Source organism: Vipera berus (assembly GCF_964194415.1).
Source record: "Vipera berus genome assembly, chromosome: 1".
In the NCBI taxonomy this organism is placed as follows: domain Eukaryota; kingdom Metazoa; phylum Chordata; class Lepidosauria; order Squamata; family Viperidae; genus Vipera; species Vipera berus.
In genome coordinates this window covers 344,491,700-344,508,895 of record NC_138202.1, presented here as the reverse complement: position 1 = coordinate 344,508,895, position 17,196 = coordinate 344,491,700, and the positions used below count along the sequence as shown (strand labels likewise).

At 42.0% G+C, this 17,196-nt stretch overlaps 1 protein-coding gene across 2 annotated transcripts in view; it reads right to left on the bottom strand.

The window, feature by feature from the left end:
* CUX1 (cut like homeobox 1) overlaps positions 1 to 4,841 on the bottom strand; it is a 346,988-nt gene extending 342,147 nt beyond the window's left edge. Inside the window, exon 1 of one of the 2 annotated variants that reach the window (XM_081318569.1) lies at positions 4,328 to 4,841. In XM_081318569.1, coding sequence (XP_081174695.1) covers positions 4,328 to 4,390 — 63 coding nt within the window. In that variant the 5' untranslated portion in view covers positions 4,391 to 4,841. The remainder of the gene's footprint in view (positions 1 to 4,327) is intronic. The other variant, XM_081318568.1, reaches the window with a different exon arrangement.
* Positions 4,842 to 17,196: the final 12,355 nt, after the last annotated feature.

The following is a 17,196-nucleotide window of genomic DNA, read 5'->3' as shown; positions in this document are numbered from 1 at the left end:
TTCATGAGCCAGGTTTCCAACAGTTAAACTCCCAATTGACAAAAAAGTTGGGACAGTACAAACGTCATTCCACTCCACAACTTGGGCATACACGAGCACACGCAAACACACGCAAACACACACACACACAAACAATCCAAAACCAGGGTGTCTTACTATCACTTTCAATCTCAGGACAGGAGAGGAATACACACCCCAGTTTAGCCACCAGTCTCTGATGCAAGCACACACAGAGTCCTCACCTTTACTTCCTCTTCAGCTGTGCCAAACATCTATGTATGCACAACTTCCAGCTCTTTCTATGCTGAACTATCCTCACACCAACAGGGGCACTGGCTGAACAGACTACTTCATCAGGGGAGAAAGGAAAGAGAGGGAGGGGGAAAGAGCAGTTCTCCAGCCAAATTCATTTACATGTCAGGCATTTATAGAGACTGGACGGTATCCTGCCCCAGATCAACCAATCTATGCCACAAAAACACTGATCGAACAAGGAAAGCTCCTACTGGTCTTTTGTGTTCTTCCTATTTGTCCTTCATATTTATTTACACACCGCACGCACACACCCCTGAGCAACATTATTAAGTAGTAGCACTGCAATCAGATCAAGGAACACCCACCCACATACATAAGGCAATCTTTATCTTGTCCACTTGCTCCCCTCCACAAACTTCTTTAAATATGACTTCTAAACATAAAACTTACATTAAAAATAGAGAGAAGCATGTGTCAAAATACTTGATATAGAAATTGTTCCGGCAGAGACCTCTCCCAGGCAGAGGCCTTGTCCCTGCCAATAATGAGAACCATGAGATAAGGAAGTGAGATAAACAATGACAACCCCCTCCTCACCAGCCATGAGAGAAAAAAGCAACAAAGAGGGATCTCCCTTCTCTCCCACCATCTAAATACTGTACACTAAGACAGCTGATCCAGAGAATGGGGGGTAGGTGTTCCTACAAGGTCCTAGGGGGGCTTGCAGTTCTATAGCTCTCTCCCCTTCCATTAAAGAAATAACATCTTTGAAGTTTCTGGAAGCTCTCATTAGGGGCAGTTATTAATTAGAGATTTGTATCCAATACCCACACTTTTTCCAAATTATTCCCACAAAGTCAAAGTATAACACATCTCTCCAGGATCACTGATATCAACATTACAGTGACACCTCATGTAGGACTTCTCTAGCCCCCAAATTTGCAGAAACACAGGCGCATGAAGCAACAGCTGGAAAATGTGTGAAAGGAAGAGGAGGGAGGTTAGTGAAACATGTTGACTGAGAAGAGGGCACAGAACCTTCTCCTCCAAGCTGCATGCAACCCAGCCTCTTAAAATGCAGAAAGGACAATCTGCGAAGTTAAACAGGTGAATGTAAGCACACAGTTCCAGAGAAGAGACCTACACACATATATCTCAATTTAAGGGGAAAATGACATAAGTGGAAAAAGAAACAGGTCCTGCTATTGAGTAGCCTCCCTCCATTCTCAAAAGCGCTTCTAAAGATTCAATTAAAACTTTGAAACGAGGAGTTTTCGTAAATGAGAGAATACCCCTTCTTTCCACAAAAGTCCAGATGATACAGAAGACAAACAGGGTTGGGGAGGGTCAGTTCCAGCCTTAAGATTTCTTGGCTGGAGCTCAGGGAGCCATCCCATTTTTTTAGGGAAAAAGCACATGCGGGTGCAGGAAAGAGGTCCTTTCAAAAGAGGAGATTTCCCCCCCACCTCCACACTTCCTTTAAAGGATGGTGAAGAGAACCAGCAAAAAGTTCTCCTTTCGCCTATTACCCAAACACCCAGCATCGCATGTAAGCAGAACAGAAGACCATCTCTCAGATTAACCTGAAGCTGCAATCTTAAGCATGACATTTACTAAGAGCAAACACAGAACAGTAAGATTTATTTCTTTACTCCTCTTCCAATCTACCAAAAGAATTGGGGGTTTTCATGGGAGGAAAACAGACATGTAAGACTTGCCTTGTCCTCCCCCATTACAAGATCTGTCTCCCGCTCCGTTCTCTCTCGCACACAACATCAAAGGCGAACAGTGGACCCCATAACATACAACAGGATTAGACAAGTCCTCCCCTGACCTTGCACATTCTCTCTTCCTTCCCACACTATGAAAGAAGAATCAACTAATTCGACCCCTCCCCCTTTTAACTCTTCTGGGGAAATTGGGAAAGGAAGAAGTGGGAGGAAACGCTTCCTCCCCAAATACTGGAGTGGTGGTGGGGGGGGAAATTTAGAGAAAATTGATATTATTTCACAAAGAGACTGAAATGCCCTTTCTAATAAAAATAGGAGTGGGGGGCAAATGCAAGTGTAGGACTTACCTAAATGCACTCATTATCAATTAGTACTAGCCAAAGCTTACCCCCAAAGGGGGGAAAAAACCCTAAACCTTAATAATGCATTATATAGTAAGGTCTCTTCAAAAAAGAAAGGCAATACAACCCCCCCCCAAAAAAAAAAAGATTTGGCTGAGTGGAGAGAAATGGGATATCTTGCCATTCATTAAATAAGCCAGCAAAGAAGGGGAGAGTTCAAAAGTCACTGTGAAAGGACCCCTCTCCATAAAATAATGCCAGAATCTTAAAGAAGCTAAATCCAGTATTAAGGCAGCTCACATTTTTTCCAGCTATTCACATTAGTTTACCATGGGGGGGGGGGAGGGGAGGCATATTTGGAAAGGGGAGAGGGTGCAAAAAAGTTGCCGGCAGTGCTTCAATGACAGAGGAGGGAGAAAAATTGGGGGTTCCCCTGTGGGCCTCATAAGGCAGCTTTTGATACTGGGGAGGCAGGAAAGCTTTTTTCCCCCTTCCCTGGTCAGTGTATAAACTCCTTGCAAAGTTTCCCACGAGCTTCAAAGAGGGGGTGTAAGTACAGAAGCAAAAAATGTTTTTTGAAGGGCCAGAGCAGAAAGAAACATATTACAAGATCTGCACATAAAAACACATCTACAGCATTTTCTTTTAGCACTTCTTCCCGCATCTCATGAAATTTAGTCCCTGTTAAGAAGGGACTCATTCTAGTAGGGAGGGGGGTTTGAAATGAGTGAAAGAAACAGGTCAGGCTCCCTCTGTTACAGGTTATTTTAATATTCCTTTCTCTGCATAAAAAAGAAGGGTTTCTTGAGGATGACAGAGTCAGAGAAAGGAAGCAACCCCAGAACATTCCCCCCCCCTTTAACAGACAGCTTTGGAAGGGGAAATCAACCTAGAAAATAGAAAAAGCAGAGCTCCACATGCATCTGTTTTTTAAAAAAATATATATTATGATGATTTTAGTTCCATATTCTTTCACTTTGTAAAACTGGAGGACTGTTACAGAAAAAGAAGAAAGATGGGTATCCAATGGAGGGAGGAAAAAAAGAAAAATAAGACAGCCCCCCCCCTTCTCAAGTTAAATTTCCTTAACTCTATCCCCCTTCCCAAACTATGGGACTGTTTAAAAGATACCAATTGTGGGGCTGTTAATAAATGAAAGTGTTGTTAAAGTAGGGTCTGTTTTAGATGGGGGGAGTGCAAAAATAAGTAGAAATCGGGAAGGGGGGGGAAACAATCTCTCCGGTTATTAATATAACCCTTCACTCTTTTCCCTCCCTTTTAAAAAAAAGGGACTAGTCGGAAAGGGGGGGGGAGGTTTAAAGAAAAGTGCTGTGGAAGAATTAAATGCGTCTGGGTTTGGAGGAAGGGGCTGCACAAATAATCAAGACTCAAGGAAGAGAGGGCAAACCCGCTCCCCGTTATTGTTATTAGTATTATTATTAACCCCCCCGAGGACTCTCTGTCCTCCCTATTTATAAAACTAAGGCTGCGGGGGGGGAGGCTTAAAGGAAACCCGGGTTCCCGGAGTGATGCTGTTTTGGGGAAGGGGCGCTTCGGCGCGGGAGGGGGGAGGGAAGGTGGCGAAGCGGCTCCTCCATCCCGGGACAAGCCACCTCGGCGGCGGCGGCGCCATCTTGTTGGGATCGATGAATTGAACAAAGAGGATCAATTTCTGATCGCGGCGGCGGCGCCGGGTTATCGATGGGAGGGAGAGCGGAAAGAGGCGAGGGGAGGCGGGCAGGGCTGGCGGCCGCCACCGCCGGGTCTCAGCCAGGCTTGGAGGGAGCGGGGGGGGGGACCCGCAGGAGGGGGGGCGCTGCTTCTGCCGAGACTTTTTTTTTTCTTGGCGGGGGGGGTGGGAGCTTTTCTTAAGGGGGAAGACAAGGGGGAGCCCCCCCCAGGGCAGCTCCGGGGGGAGAGAGAAGGGGAGGGCGAAGGAGAGGGAAAGGGGGGTCCCGTGGAGAGGGGGAGACCCACGCGCCAGCGGACCCCGAGCCTGACCTGCAGCTGCTGTAAATCAAAGCGCTTCCAATATTGAAACATCGATCCCACATTGGCCGCCATCTTGAGACATATTGAGACAGAAGTGAGCGGCGGATCGAGCGAGAGAGAGAGAGGGGCTGGAGAGTGCACGGGGAGGGAGGGAGGGAGGAGGAGGAGGAGGAGGAAAGGGGGAAGAGAGAGAGAGAGAGGGAGGGAGCGAGCGAGCGGGCGGCGGGCGAGACGCTCAGAGAGAGAGAGAGAGAGAGAGAGAGAGAGGCCGGCAGCAAAGCCAGGCAAGTCGAGGAGGGCGCGCGGAAAACCCGGACCGGCGAAACAGGGAGCTCTCGGAATGGCGGGCTGGACTGCCAGCCCAGGGAGGAAACATTACTGTGGGTTCAGACATTTTATCTCTGCGAAACGGGCATTCTTCCTTTGTGTCCACAAGAAGAAGACGCACTTTATGCTGTTCTCTTTTGGACTTGGAACCCAAGTTTTTCTTTTTTTTTCTTTTTTTCCTCTTGCGCTGCGTGCACGCTTTTGCTGTATGTAATGGATCTGTATTTTAAAAAAAAAAGACGCGGACTAACGCACGCACATACATGCAAACCCAGGGTCATTGAACAAGAGGCGTAATATCTTGGAGGGAAAACAAAATATTGGAATGAAAAGGGATCTGAATTCATTTTAAAAAGTCGCCTGAAATGTTTACGTCCCTACTTTTTGGATAACTTTTAACAGCGATGGTTTTCTTTGGCTTTTCTTATGGATACGGATCTGCGTACAAATTTAAGAGTCATTTATTTGTGCATTTTATAAAATACAGCGATACGTGGAATAGCTGTGGTGTAAAACTATCTGTAAAACTATTTTTATTATTGGAATATCAATAATAAAAATAAAATAAATTTTTAGGCAAAAAATAGTACTGTTCTTAAAAGAGCTAGTTTAAACTTAAATCTATGGTATAAAGAACATCCCACCTGAATACAACATGTATTTTAATAATAGTGGAAGTACAGTAAATCCTCATAAGGTGGCATGTACCTGTGTAAAATATAGAAAAGTGTTCAAGGGTAGTCCAACAGTATTCATCCCCAGAGCCCCTCTTTGGGGGGGGGAGGTTAGAAACATGAAATATAATTAATTAAAATTCATCTGGGCTTCACTTTCCTAACTTGTATTTAAAAGATTGCAGTATTAAATATATTTATCTTAAAACAGGAGATTTACTCTTTTGCAAACCTACATGTTTATAAATGTGCAGAAATACAGTTCAACAATCAAATGCACGACCTCAGCACTGCCTCCTCCCCTCCCCCCATCCAAAGTCTTGTGTGGCCACTGTGTCTTACTATCAAACAGAAAATGTTAAGGTGAAAGAAAAGAAATGTTAGATCAATGGGAAGTCATCCCATTAACTATTTTGAATTAATGGAATTTGATCGAAATTGAACTGAATCCTTCTCCTGGCCTTGCCTTCCTTTTTAGAAGTTGTGCGTCTGCATAGGGTATAACTCCAAAGTCAAGCAGACTTCTTGAACCTTCCCCCAGCCTTGACAATAATAAATGAAATTACGCATTTCTTTGCTTCCTTCTAATGCTTGTGTGGATTTTTGCAGCCCAGAGCTATAGCCCTAAATGAGATGGGATGGGAGTATTCTTTTCTGTCTCCAATATGCGGAGGCATACTTATTCCTATTAATGTCTCACAGGTCACACACATAGAAGCTTTCTGCTGAAACTGGAACCCGAAATCAACTTCGTTTTGAATTGCAGTCTAGTTCTTTTTCAGCAGCAGCAAATGCGCATGAGATGACTTTGGTAGAAATAACGCTGCTTGAATACGTTTGCACAGGCATACAACTTAAGCTGAGGTCATATAACTACAGTAAGCCTCTTGAGCTGCAAGTGCTAATGAGTTTGATGGGGCAGGTACACAAGTCTGTGCATGTTTATTCAGACATGTCCCAGTAGTTCCATGAACCTTACTTTCTAGTAAGGCTGTGTAGGATGTCAGTCTGAGTTTCCTTCAGGCACTCTGAAAGAGTTTGCATATCTTTCTTGCCCGCAGCCTGCACTACTAGCAAACTGCAATTAATGGGAACATTAGTTGTTATGTAAATGGCAGCTTCGGTACAGGCAAGGCATATTCTAAACCTTGAATGGATTGGAGCGAGAGTTAAAACCCTTTCATTTTACAACAGTCTGGATAAAAAAGTTCTCTTTTAAAGCTGCTATTTGCATTTCAAGAGAATTTTCCGGTGACCCCAAGAAGATTTTACTTGAATTGGAAACAGCTAACCTCTGCCCAAAGTAGAATCTCAAACTCAAACTAATGAGCATTGCAGGAGGACTACTAGTTTATTAGCCCAAAAGCTAGAACACAGAAGCTTTTTCTATATTTGTGGAGTCCTATATACTCTCTGAGCTTGGTGGTTTCCTTGTAGATGTTTCACTATCTGACTAGGTAACATTATCACTTCTTTTCAACTTTGTGTGTGTGTGTCTTTGAATCAATTTTGGCTATGTCCCTGCCATTTTCCTGGCAAGATTTTCAAAAGTAATTGCCTGTGCCATCTTCTACCTAGGGCTGAGACAGTGTGACTGGCCAAGTCACTGGTCCAGTTGGCTTTGTGTCTAAAGCAGGACTAGAACTCACAATATCCTGGTTTCTAGCCATATGCCTTAACCCACACTGTACACTAAATTAGCTCAAAAATGTCTCCTAGGGGTTGGGAAAATGAAGAAAATTAAGACTTCCACAGTATGCCATTAAACATTTTTTTTCAAAAAGTAAAAACTACAAACGACAGCTACTTGCAAAACAGGGCCATTTTTCTTTGGTCACTTAGCAGGCAGCATTTTTTATTAAACAAAACACTAATATTTCATTTATCACTGGGTTATATGTAATATTTTTCCAAGAATGTGCATAAAAGAATTATAAATTAGGAAACCTATCCCATTAAGAACTGCACAAATTCTGCCGCTTCTTCTCTCTTCTTAGCTGAGTGGTGGAGGATGTGTGTGTTTGTTCTTTCTTTATTTTGCTTTCCTTTTTTCACCTCCTTACCTAGCAAAGCTCTTTGAAACGCGAACCCTTGTTTGCCCGCTGACTTTCCATCATTGCCCAGCAGAGAGACACTCCTGGCTGGGTGGTCAAACCCAGATCTCCTCCCTTGGAAAACTCCAGTACCCATGTAGGCATATGGTGTTAGCCTACAATGTTGGGTTGAAAATATATTAACCATAATGCTATGTCTTTAAGAAGTTAATTGGCCAATGGGTGTGTAAGTGTTCTCATGGCCATAAGAGGAAGCTAGTAACGTAGCTTCTCTCTCTCTCTGAATTCACTGATCTCTACTGTTACTGTTTTTGCTCTGCTGTTGGTTTACTACTGTTGTAAACCTGAACTGTGTATTGACCTCTGGACCGGTAAGAAGACTTTGTAGTTTGGATTACTCCTTGGACTGTTGCTATTGTGTATGACTTGGACTGTTTATTTTTGACTGTGCATTTTTGTTTTTACACCACCTCAAAGTAAAATACTTTTTGCTTTTAGAACTCAGTGTATTTCTGTGTGTGATTTTTACTGCTCTCAGTGCCCTTCCTTGTCTGTGCAACTCTTTGGTAGCACAAGGAGACCTCTGCACAATAAATTCCATAACACTGGTTATGGGCCCAGGCCTGTACTGAGAGTTAGTACACACAGTATTCCTAGCTGAGTTTGTGTTAGCTATTTGGTGTAAAATGGCACAAGAACGGTTGTCAGGCATCTCCTGGATAACCCGGTTGGATGGGACAAACTATGTTTCCTGGTCCACAAAATGCTGCTTGCTTTTGCGCAAGGAAGGACTATGGGCTGTTGTAAATAACCCACCAGATACTACTGCTTGGGATCCAGATGACGAAGAGGATGCAAAGAAGTTAGACGACTTTAAACGTAGCAACGAGAAAGCTCTTTGCATTATTGGACTAACACTGAATGACCAGCAGCTTGTCCATATTCGTGGTGAGGAGTCTGCTGCTAGGTGTTGGGGCATTTTGCGAAGGCTTTATGTTCGAGACAGTGTGGGTGCACATATACACCTTACACGTAAGCTGTTTAGGGCTCGTTTGCAGAAGAATGGAGATATGCTGACCCATTTAAATTACATGAAGGCAACTTTTCAAGAGCTTCATGAAAAGGAGCTGATTTTTTCAGAGTTGCATCAGGTCTACATTATTCTGTCATCTTTGGATGAGAGTTATGATGGGTATGTTTCTTCTTTGGAAGTCCTGACCAGAGAGGAACTGACATTGACTAACATTACTGGGAGACTGCTGGAAGAGTCCAGAAGAAGGCGTGACAGAGACCAGCTGAGAGAGACACAGCCACAAGAGGAGCAGCAATTTACTACTGCTTACAACATCAAGAAATGTTATTCTTGTGGGGCTAAAGGGCATATAGCCAAATTCTGTAGAAAGGGTAAAAAACAGAATGTAAATAGCAGTGGGAAGGCTAAGAAGAGCATTGGTTTGACTGTTTCTGATGAATCAACATCCAGAAATAATGAATTGTGGGTTGTTGATAGTGGGGCTTCACAATGCATAACTAAAGTGAAAAAGAGGTTTATTAATATGAAAAACAGCAACCAATATGTTTCACTAGCAAACGGTTGGAGGATGAAGGCCTCTGGTGAAGGTAATTCCTATTGTCCATGCATTGATGAACAGTTACCTATGTTATATATACCTAAGCTAAGATTCAACCTGTTATCTGTAAGGGAATTGGTTAAAGTTGGGTTTGTGGTAACATTCAGAGGGGAGCAATGCACTATTGAGAGGAATGGAACCTGTGTAACTGCTAATTTGAAAAATGGTTTATTCGTTCTCACAAGTAACCAGGTTAGTACAGTTAAAGCTAACTCAATATGTGAGAACAAGAAGCCACATGATGAATGTATACATTTATTGCATAGGCGGTTAGGGCATGTAAACTTTAACTCACTACGTAAAACAGTGGAATTAGTAGAGGGAGTTAAACTGAAGCCATGTAGTAAGTATTTGAATTGCAATGCCTGTAATCAGGAAAAGAGTAAGGCAAGTCCGGCAAACAGGATAAACAGCTTCAAAACAACTGTTCCTTTGGAAGTTGTGTTTGCTGATTTAATTGGACCCATGAAACCAAGTTTAGGAGGGTCATGTTATATTTTAAGTATCCTGGACCACTACTCTCGTTATGGTTTTTGTTATCTGCTTAAGTCAAAGGCAGATACTTTCCAACAATTTGCAAACTGGCTGAAGTTCGTGGAGAGAAAAACAAAGAGAAAGGTTCAGTGCATAATTACTGATAATGGTACTGAATTTACAAATAAGCATTTTGTTGATATGCTACAATCAGCTGGCATTGAGCATAAACGTTTAGCCCCTTATAGACCTCAACATAATGCATTTGTTGAGAGACGTGGGCAAACGTTACAAGCCATGATGAGAACCATGTTACAAGATTCTGGCTTAACAGATAGACTGTGGGGGGAGGCAGCAAAATGTGCAAACCATGTTCTGAATATAGTTGTTAATACTTCTACTGGTAAAATACCATATACAATATGGCATGGTAGAAAACCAAACCTTGATTACCTGCACACGTTTGGCACCCCAGCTTGGGTCCACATTCCTGCACAACTCAGGAGTAAAGGCCAACATAGGGCTAGGCAATTATACTTCGTAGGTTACGAAGCTAACCACAGATCCTATCGTTTCTGGGAACAGGGCACAACTAATGTATATAACAGTGCTAGTGCAAAATTCCTTGAGCACGTTGGTTGGGATAGGTTAGAGCAAGAAACTGTTAATACTGATCCTCTAGTGTTTGAGGACTCCTCTGATAACGTAACTAGTAATGATAATACATCTCCTGTAAATATAAAAGATGAAGAGGAGATAGGGGAGATAATAGATGAATCAGAGGAAGGAAAGGAGACAGAAATTCAAAGCCCTGTAATTCCTTGGCGTTCAACGCGCATCAGACATCCACCTGATCGCTATGAAGCTAGTATAGTATGTCAAGTTAGTGTAGAGCCATCTAACTATGATGAGATCAGGATGTATCCTGAAAAGGAACAGGCATCATGGAAAGCTGCAATGAACAGGGAGTTGAAGTCTTTGCAGAATCTTAAGGTTTATCAGAAAGCAAAACTGCCACCTGGTGAGCAAGCTATAGGTTGTAAATGGATATATAAAATAAAGAAGGGAGTAGACGGGACTGTAACCCATAAGGCACGTTTGGTTGCACAAGGTTTTGCCCAAACTACTGAGGATTATGACGAAGTGTTTGCACCCAGTCTAAGGGCAACTACTTTAAGAGCAGCTTTAGTATGGGCGGCTAAGAACCAATATATGGTTACCCATGTAGATGTTGAAACTGCATATTTACATGCTCCATTGCAACATACTATTTATTTAAGAATACCACCAGGATTGACCAGTGATAGAGACCATGATTGTTGGGAATTAAAGAAAAGCCTCTATGGATTGAAACAATCAGGCTATGAGTGTAATAAATGTTTAGTTAATGAGTTAAGTGCAATAGGTTTTGTAGCCAGTAATGCTGATCCTTGTTTGTTTAGAAGGGAACACAACGGAGCATTATCTTTTATTTTATTATTCACAGATGATATTGCAATAATAACAAAAACTGAGTTAGAAGCACAAACCATCATTTCAAGATTGCAAAATAAATTCACAATTAGAAATCTTGGAGAAATAAGCCACTATTTGGGGTTAGATATTGTTAAAACGAATAGGGGTTTTAAGGTGTCGCAAGCCAGTAAGATATCTCAGTTATTAAAGAGATACAATATGGAAATGTGTAAACCAGCAAAAACTCCGATGGCTATGGATATTAAGGACACTAATGTTGAGAGTCCTGTATTTGATAAGACTATGTACCAATCTTTGATAGGAAGTCTTATGTATCTGAGTAATTGGACTAGACCTGATATTTCTTACTGTGTAAATCAATTGGCTAGGTACAACAATAATCCAACTGTTAGACACTGGCAATCAGCTAAGCGAGTATTAAGGTATTTGAAGCAAACTATTCACTACTCGTTATATTTAGAGCCAAATCGTGAGTTAATCCTTACTGCATATGCAGATGCGAGTTTTGCCTCTGATTCAAACAGTCGTAAATCTACCTCAGGGTTGGCTATAATGTTGGGTGATTCTTTGATTGGATGGAAGTCTATTAGACAAAAACACATAAGCTTGTCTACAATGGAGGCTGAATTTTCATGTCTATCAGTGTTATGTACAGAACTGCTAGTGTACAAACAATTATTGTTAGATATGAGTTTAAATGTAAATGATCCATTCATTGTGTATGAGGACAATCAAGCTGCAATAAAGATGGCTAATAATGCTGCAGTAAGAACAAGATCTAAACATACTGATCTTCGTTATTTGAATGTCAGACAATGTATCAAAGCTAAATTAATACAGCTAGAGTACAGTATTGTTCATCTGATGTAAATATTGCAAACCATTTTACGAAGGTACAAAGTGCTGTGAAACACAATGCTAATTGTGAAAGAATGTGCATAAGATTGTAAGAGTTATATATTATTCTACCCAAAGGGGAGAATGTTAGGCATATGGTGTTAGCCTACAATGTTGGGTTGAAAATATATTAACCATAATGCTATGTCTTTAAGAAGTTAATTGGCCAATGGGTGTGTAAGTGTTCTCATGGCCATAAGAGGAAGCTAGTAACGTAGCTTCTCTCTCTCTCTGAATTCACTGATCTCTACTGTTACTGTTTTTGCTCTGCTGTTGGTTTACTACTGTTGTAAACCTGAACTGTGTATAAACAAAACACTAATATTTCATTTATCACTGGGTTATATGTAATATTTTTCCAAGAATGTGCATAAAAGAATTATAAATTAGGAAACCTATCCCATTAAGAACTGCACAAATTCTGCCGCTTCTTCTCTCTTCTTAGCTGAGTGGTGGAGGATGTGTGTGTTTGTTCTTTCTTTATTTTGCTTTCCTTTTTTCACCTCCTTACCTAGCAAAGCTCTTTGAAACGCGAACCCTTGTTTGCCCGCTGACTTTCCATCATTGCCCAGCAGAGAGACACTCCTGGCTGGGTGGTCAAACCCAGATCTCCTCCCTTGGAAAACTCCAGTACCCCTAGCCTGTCCTTCCTATTCAAACCTCACTTTTCTGCCATCTCTGGAGAGAGAATTCAGCATCACCTCAGAAGCAGTGCCCACCATGGGCATAAGGGTAGGCAGGGACCCAGGGCTGCTGGGAAAAGGCCTCAGGGCAGCAACTGCCTAACAAAGCCAACTGGGCCCTACAGATGCCCAGAACAAGGTGAATGCTAAGCCACCTCCCATCAGGATGGCCCTTTTCCTGGAGAGCTCCTCATGGCCTCTTTAACTACTTTTGCATATTGCTGACAATGATTTGGAATTCACAATTTGGAAAATGCTGCCATCAGCCCTACATGACTGCTACCAGTTGGGACATACAGAGCAACAAGCTAGTCAGTCACATCTGGGGCTAGTAGTTTGAATGAGCACACCCATGTGGTTAATATATTATCTTTATCTTTATCTTTATCTTTATTAGACTTATATACCGCCCTTCTCCCATAGGACTCAGGGCGGTTCACAAGGTTTTTAAAATAACAATACAACAATTACAAAAATTAAGAACAGTTAAAATGATTACATTTAAACCTTGAATAAATATAAAACCCCAATTAAAATCCAATTAAAACCCCAATTAATACTCTCAGTCCAGGCCAGAAAGCTCAAAGAGCCAAGTCTTCAGGTCCCGGCGGAATGAGCGAAGGTCATTTACCTTATAACTTCATTCCATACCTTAATATTATTATTTTGAAATAACATACAGTTCATGTTTGTCATATTAACAACAAAGAATTTTATCTTCTTGATCTTAAAACCCATTTTATCCATCAATTTTGTTTGGTCTTATATCTTTATATTTTTGGTTAAGATCTTCTTTTGAAAACTGCTAATGCATTAAATTCTTTTGGTTTTCCCATTAATATTTCAGTTCCCTTTAAAGGATCTTCAGAAACCAGCACCAAATCAAAGCTCTTATCTTGTCTCATTTTTAATTTTTACTCCCACAATGTCGCTATTCAAAATTTCAGGAACCCAAATAAAGAGAAGAGAAACTTTTTAGTCCACTGAATTCAATTGCACAGTGATTGGGGGCTTGTAGGGAATTTTGAAATATTGAAATAAGTCTTCCCATTATGGTAGGTGGTTGTGAGAAAGCAGAGAACTGGCTTGAGTAAACCTTGGTTAAAGGAAGCAGCAGGAAGCACATCATGTGAACACATCCACTGTACAGGTAGTTCTTGTTTACCAAGCATAGTTGGGACCGGGAACTCAGTCGTTAAGCAAAGTGGCCACTAAGTGAAACCACAACTGTACTTATAATCATACTTCAGCTTTCCTTTGCTTTGTAGACCTGTGAAAGTCCCAAGTGCAAAGATTGGTTGCAAATTGCATCAAATTGCATCAAATTCCTGGGTGTGCAGCTAACGAGTAGGCTGGCTTGGTCGCTCAACAGTGAGAAACTGGTGAAGCGGGCACAGCAGCGCCTACACTTTCTGCGTCACATCAGAAAAGCTCATCTTCCTTCCCCTGTTCTGACCACTTTCTACAGGGGGACGATGGAGAGCATCCTGTCATACAGCATCACCGTCTGGTTTGGAAGCCTCACTGCTTCAGACAGGAAGGCGGTGCAGAGAGTGGTGAGGATGGCCGAAAAGATCATTGGCAGTTCCCTCCCTCTCATCCAGGACATAGCACAGAAGCGTTGTTTGAACAGGGTCCGTAAGACTATCTGGGACACTACACATCCTCTTCACAACCTGTTTTCCTTGTTCCCTTCTGGGAGGAGGCTTCCTGGTATCCGTAGCAGAACATCCAGATTCAGCCGTAGTTTCATTCCATACGGCGTTAACCTTGTGAACTCTCAGGCTTCCTCCTCCCGTTATATATTCAAGATGAACAGTATTTAATATTTTATTGTTATATATATATATATATATATATATATATATATATATATATATATATATATATATATATATATGGGACGCGGTGGCTCAGTGGGTTAGGACGCTGAGCTTGTCGATCGGAAGGTCGGCAGTTTGGCGGGTCGAATCCCGAGTGCCGCGTAACAGAGTGAGCGCCTGTTACTCGTCCCAGCTTCTGCCAACCTAGCAGTTCGAAAGCACGTAAAAATGCAAGTAGAAAAATAGGGACCACTACGGTGGGAAGGTAACAGCGTTCCGTGCGCCCTTGGCGTCTAGTCATGCTGGCCACATGACCACGGAGACGTCCTTGGACAAACGCTGGCTCTTCGGCTTTGAAACGGAGATGAGCACCGGCCCCTAGAGTCGGAAACGACTAGCACGCATGTGCGGGGGAACCTTTACCTTTACCTTTATATATATATATATATATATATATATATATATATATATATATATATATATATATATATATATATATATTTTCGTAGATTCTCGCGGGTGTCTGTATGTGTAGGTCTAGAGTCTTGGGTTTCTTCTTCTTATTATAGCAGAATAATCAGAGAAGCCATTGAAATAGAAAAACACCCAGACAGTATGAACAAGCGAGACGACACCTCCCGCCTACATGCCATTTGGAAACCAGCATTGATAGACAAACAAATTTCAGCAAACAAGGATTTAAAAAACCAACAAACAACCCCAAATGCCACCAGCCCCAGCAAGACTCATCCACACCCAGAACAAAAACTCTCCCACACAGAAGATAGAACAAGTCAAGCAAAAGTGCTATCACCCAAGCAGAAGAACGCACACACGAACCTGACTGACCCATACCAGAGATGCATGGCGGGTCCTCGAACTCGGAGCCAAGCCAAAGCTCTGGAGGCCACTACACAGCCCACTCCTCAAGACACCAAATCACAACACTCAGGATATTACGACACAACAAAAAACCCCACCCATTCAGAACACACCCCACCCAATCAGAAGACAGCCACGCCTCCAACCAATCGGAAGACAACCACACATCCACCCAATCAGAAGACAGCCACGCCTCCACTCAATCAGAAGACAACCACGCCTCCACCCAGTCGGAAGACACCCCCACCCAATCAGAAAGCAGCCACGCCTCCACCCAGTCGGAACACAGCCCCACCGGCAGTTAGAAGGAAAGGAACAGACAGACCACGCATTGCTCCTGAAAGCAGCAGGAGGAATACTCCGGCCTGATGATGACGGATGGGATTTCGTCGAAACGTCGCCACAACTTTCTGAAGATGAAAGGAACGCGGGAAGAAACCCGAGATTCTAGACCTACACATACAGACACCCGCGAGAATCTACGAAAACAAATATATATATATATATATATATATATATATATATATATATATATATATATATATATATATATATATATATATATATATATATATATATATATATATATATATATATATATATATATATATATATATATATATATATATATATATATATGTATATGTAGGGGTGTCTATACGTATGTTGTATATAGTATGTTTTAGGTGTGTGTCATGAATGTGTTTCACTTTGAGTGTGGGCAACTAAATTTCATTTTTAATGTGTGCCATTATGCCCACAGTAAAAAAATGACAATAAAGATTATCTTATCTTATCTTAAGTTATGTTTTCATCACCACTGTAAGCGATCTGAGGCAGTTACTAAGCAAGGACTACATCTATAGGTCTGATGGGTCAACAGCCCCTCTATTGGATTATCTTCCTCTGCAAGGCAATTCCAGCTTGCATGGATAGAGAGCTATTTTCAGGCTTGACTCAGGGAGGATGGGGGGGGGAAGGATGTCAAAAAAGTCACAATGGCAGTACTGTAGTGATTGTGTAATCAAATCACTGCTTCTTTTTTTTACATTTGACACAAGCTACAGAGTCCCAAGAGATGAAGAAAAGAAAGGGTACAGCCAGAGAGAAAAGTAAAAGACCCTCCCACGTGTCCCCCCCCCTTTCAGCTTTCTTTCCCCTTGCCGACTGCAGAGAAAAGGCTGAGGGGTCTTCCCCTAGCCTAGATCTTAAATGATTCCTTACAAAGAGATTTGGAATTAGCACAAGGGCTGCTCATTGTCCAGCATCTACTCTATTTGCAAAATGCAGGTTTACTACAGGTCTGCAAGTACTGCCTTTCCCACACATGTGCCCTTTCCCATTCACACATCTGCATCACAACTAGTAGAATTAAACAGCTGCAAGGGTACAGCAAGGTTAAGCCCATGCTCATGTAGCCCCCCCCAGATCAAAAGCAGTTCAGATAGTGTCTGCCCTTAACCAAGCAGCAATCTTTGGGCCAAGCATGCACCCCATCATTGCTGTCATGTAATAAGTGTTCCTAAGTATTTCTTTTATTTTGCGTATCTCAGTTTCACACACACACCCCTCCTCCCCACTCTTTACCATGCAAAACCTTCCCTCCTTCTACTGCCTGGGCCGACTCTGTTTTATTGCAAGGACCAGATCCAGATGATTAGTTAGTTTTCAGAATTGGGAGGAAACAGGAAAGTAGGGATACGGGGGAGCAGGGGATAAACCTAAACTGATGAAAAATAAAATGGAATAGAATAGAACGCTGATTATTAGGATCCAGGTCACTGCTGTACACTGAAATAATGGGTTGTATATGCGTTATCTTTGAGTGCCGTGGTGGCCTAATGGTGAAGACACTTGCCTCCCACTCAGAAGATTGAGAGTTCAATCCTAGATAGCGGCAGATATTTCCCTCCTAGGGCATGAAGGAAAAAAAAAATATATATTCTGTGAATTCCCC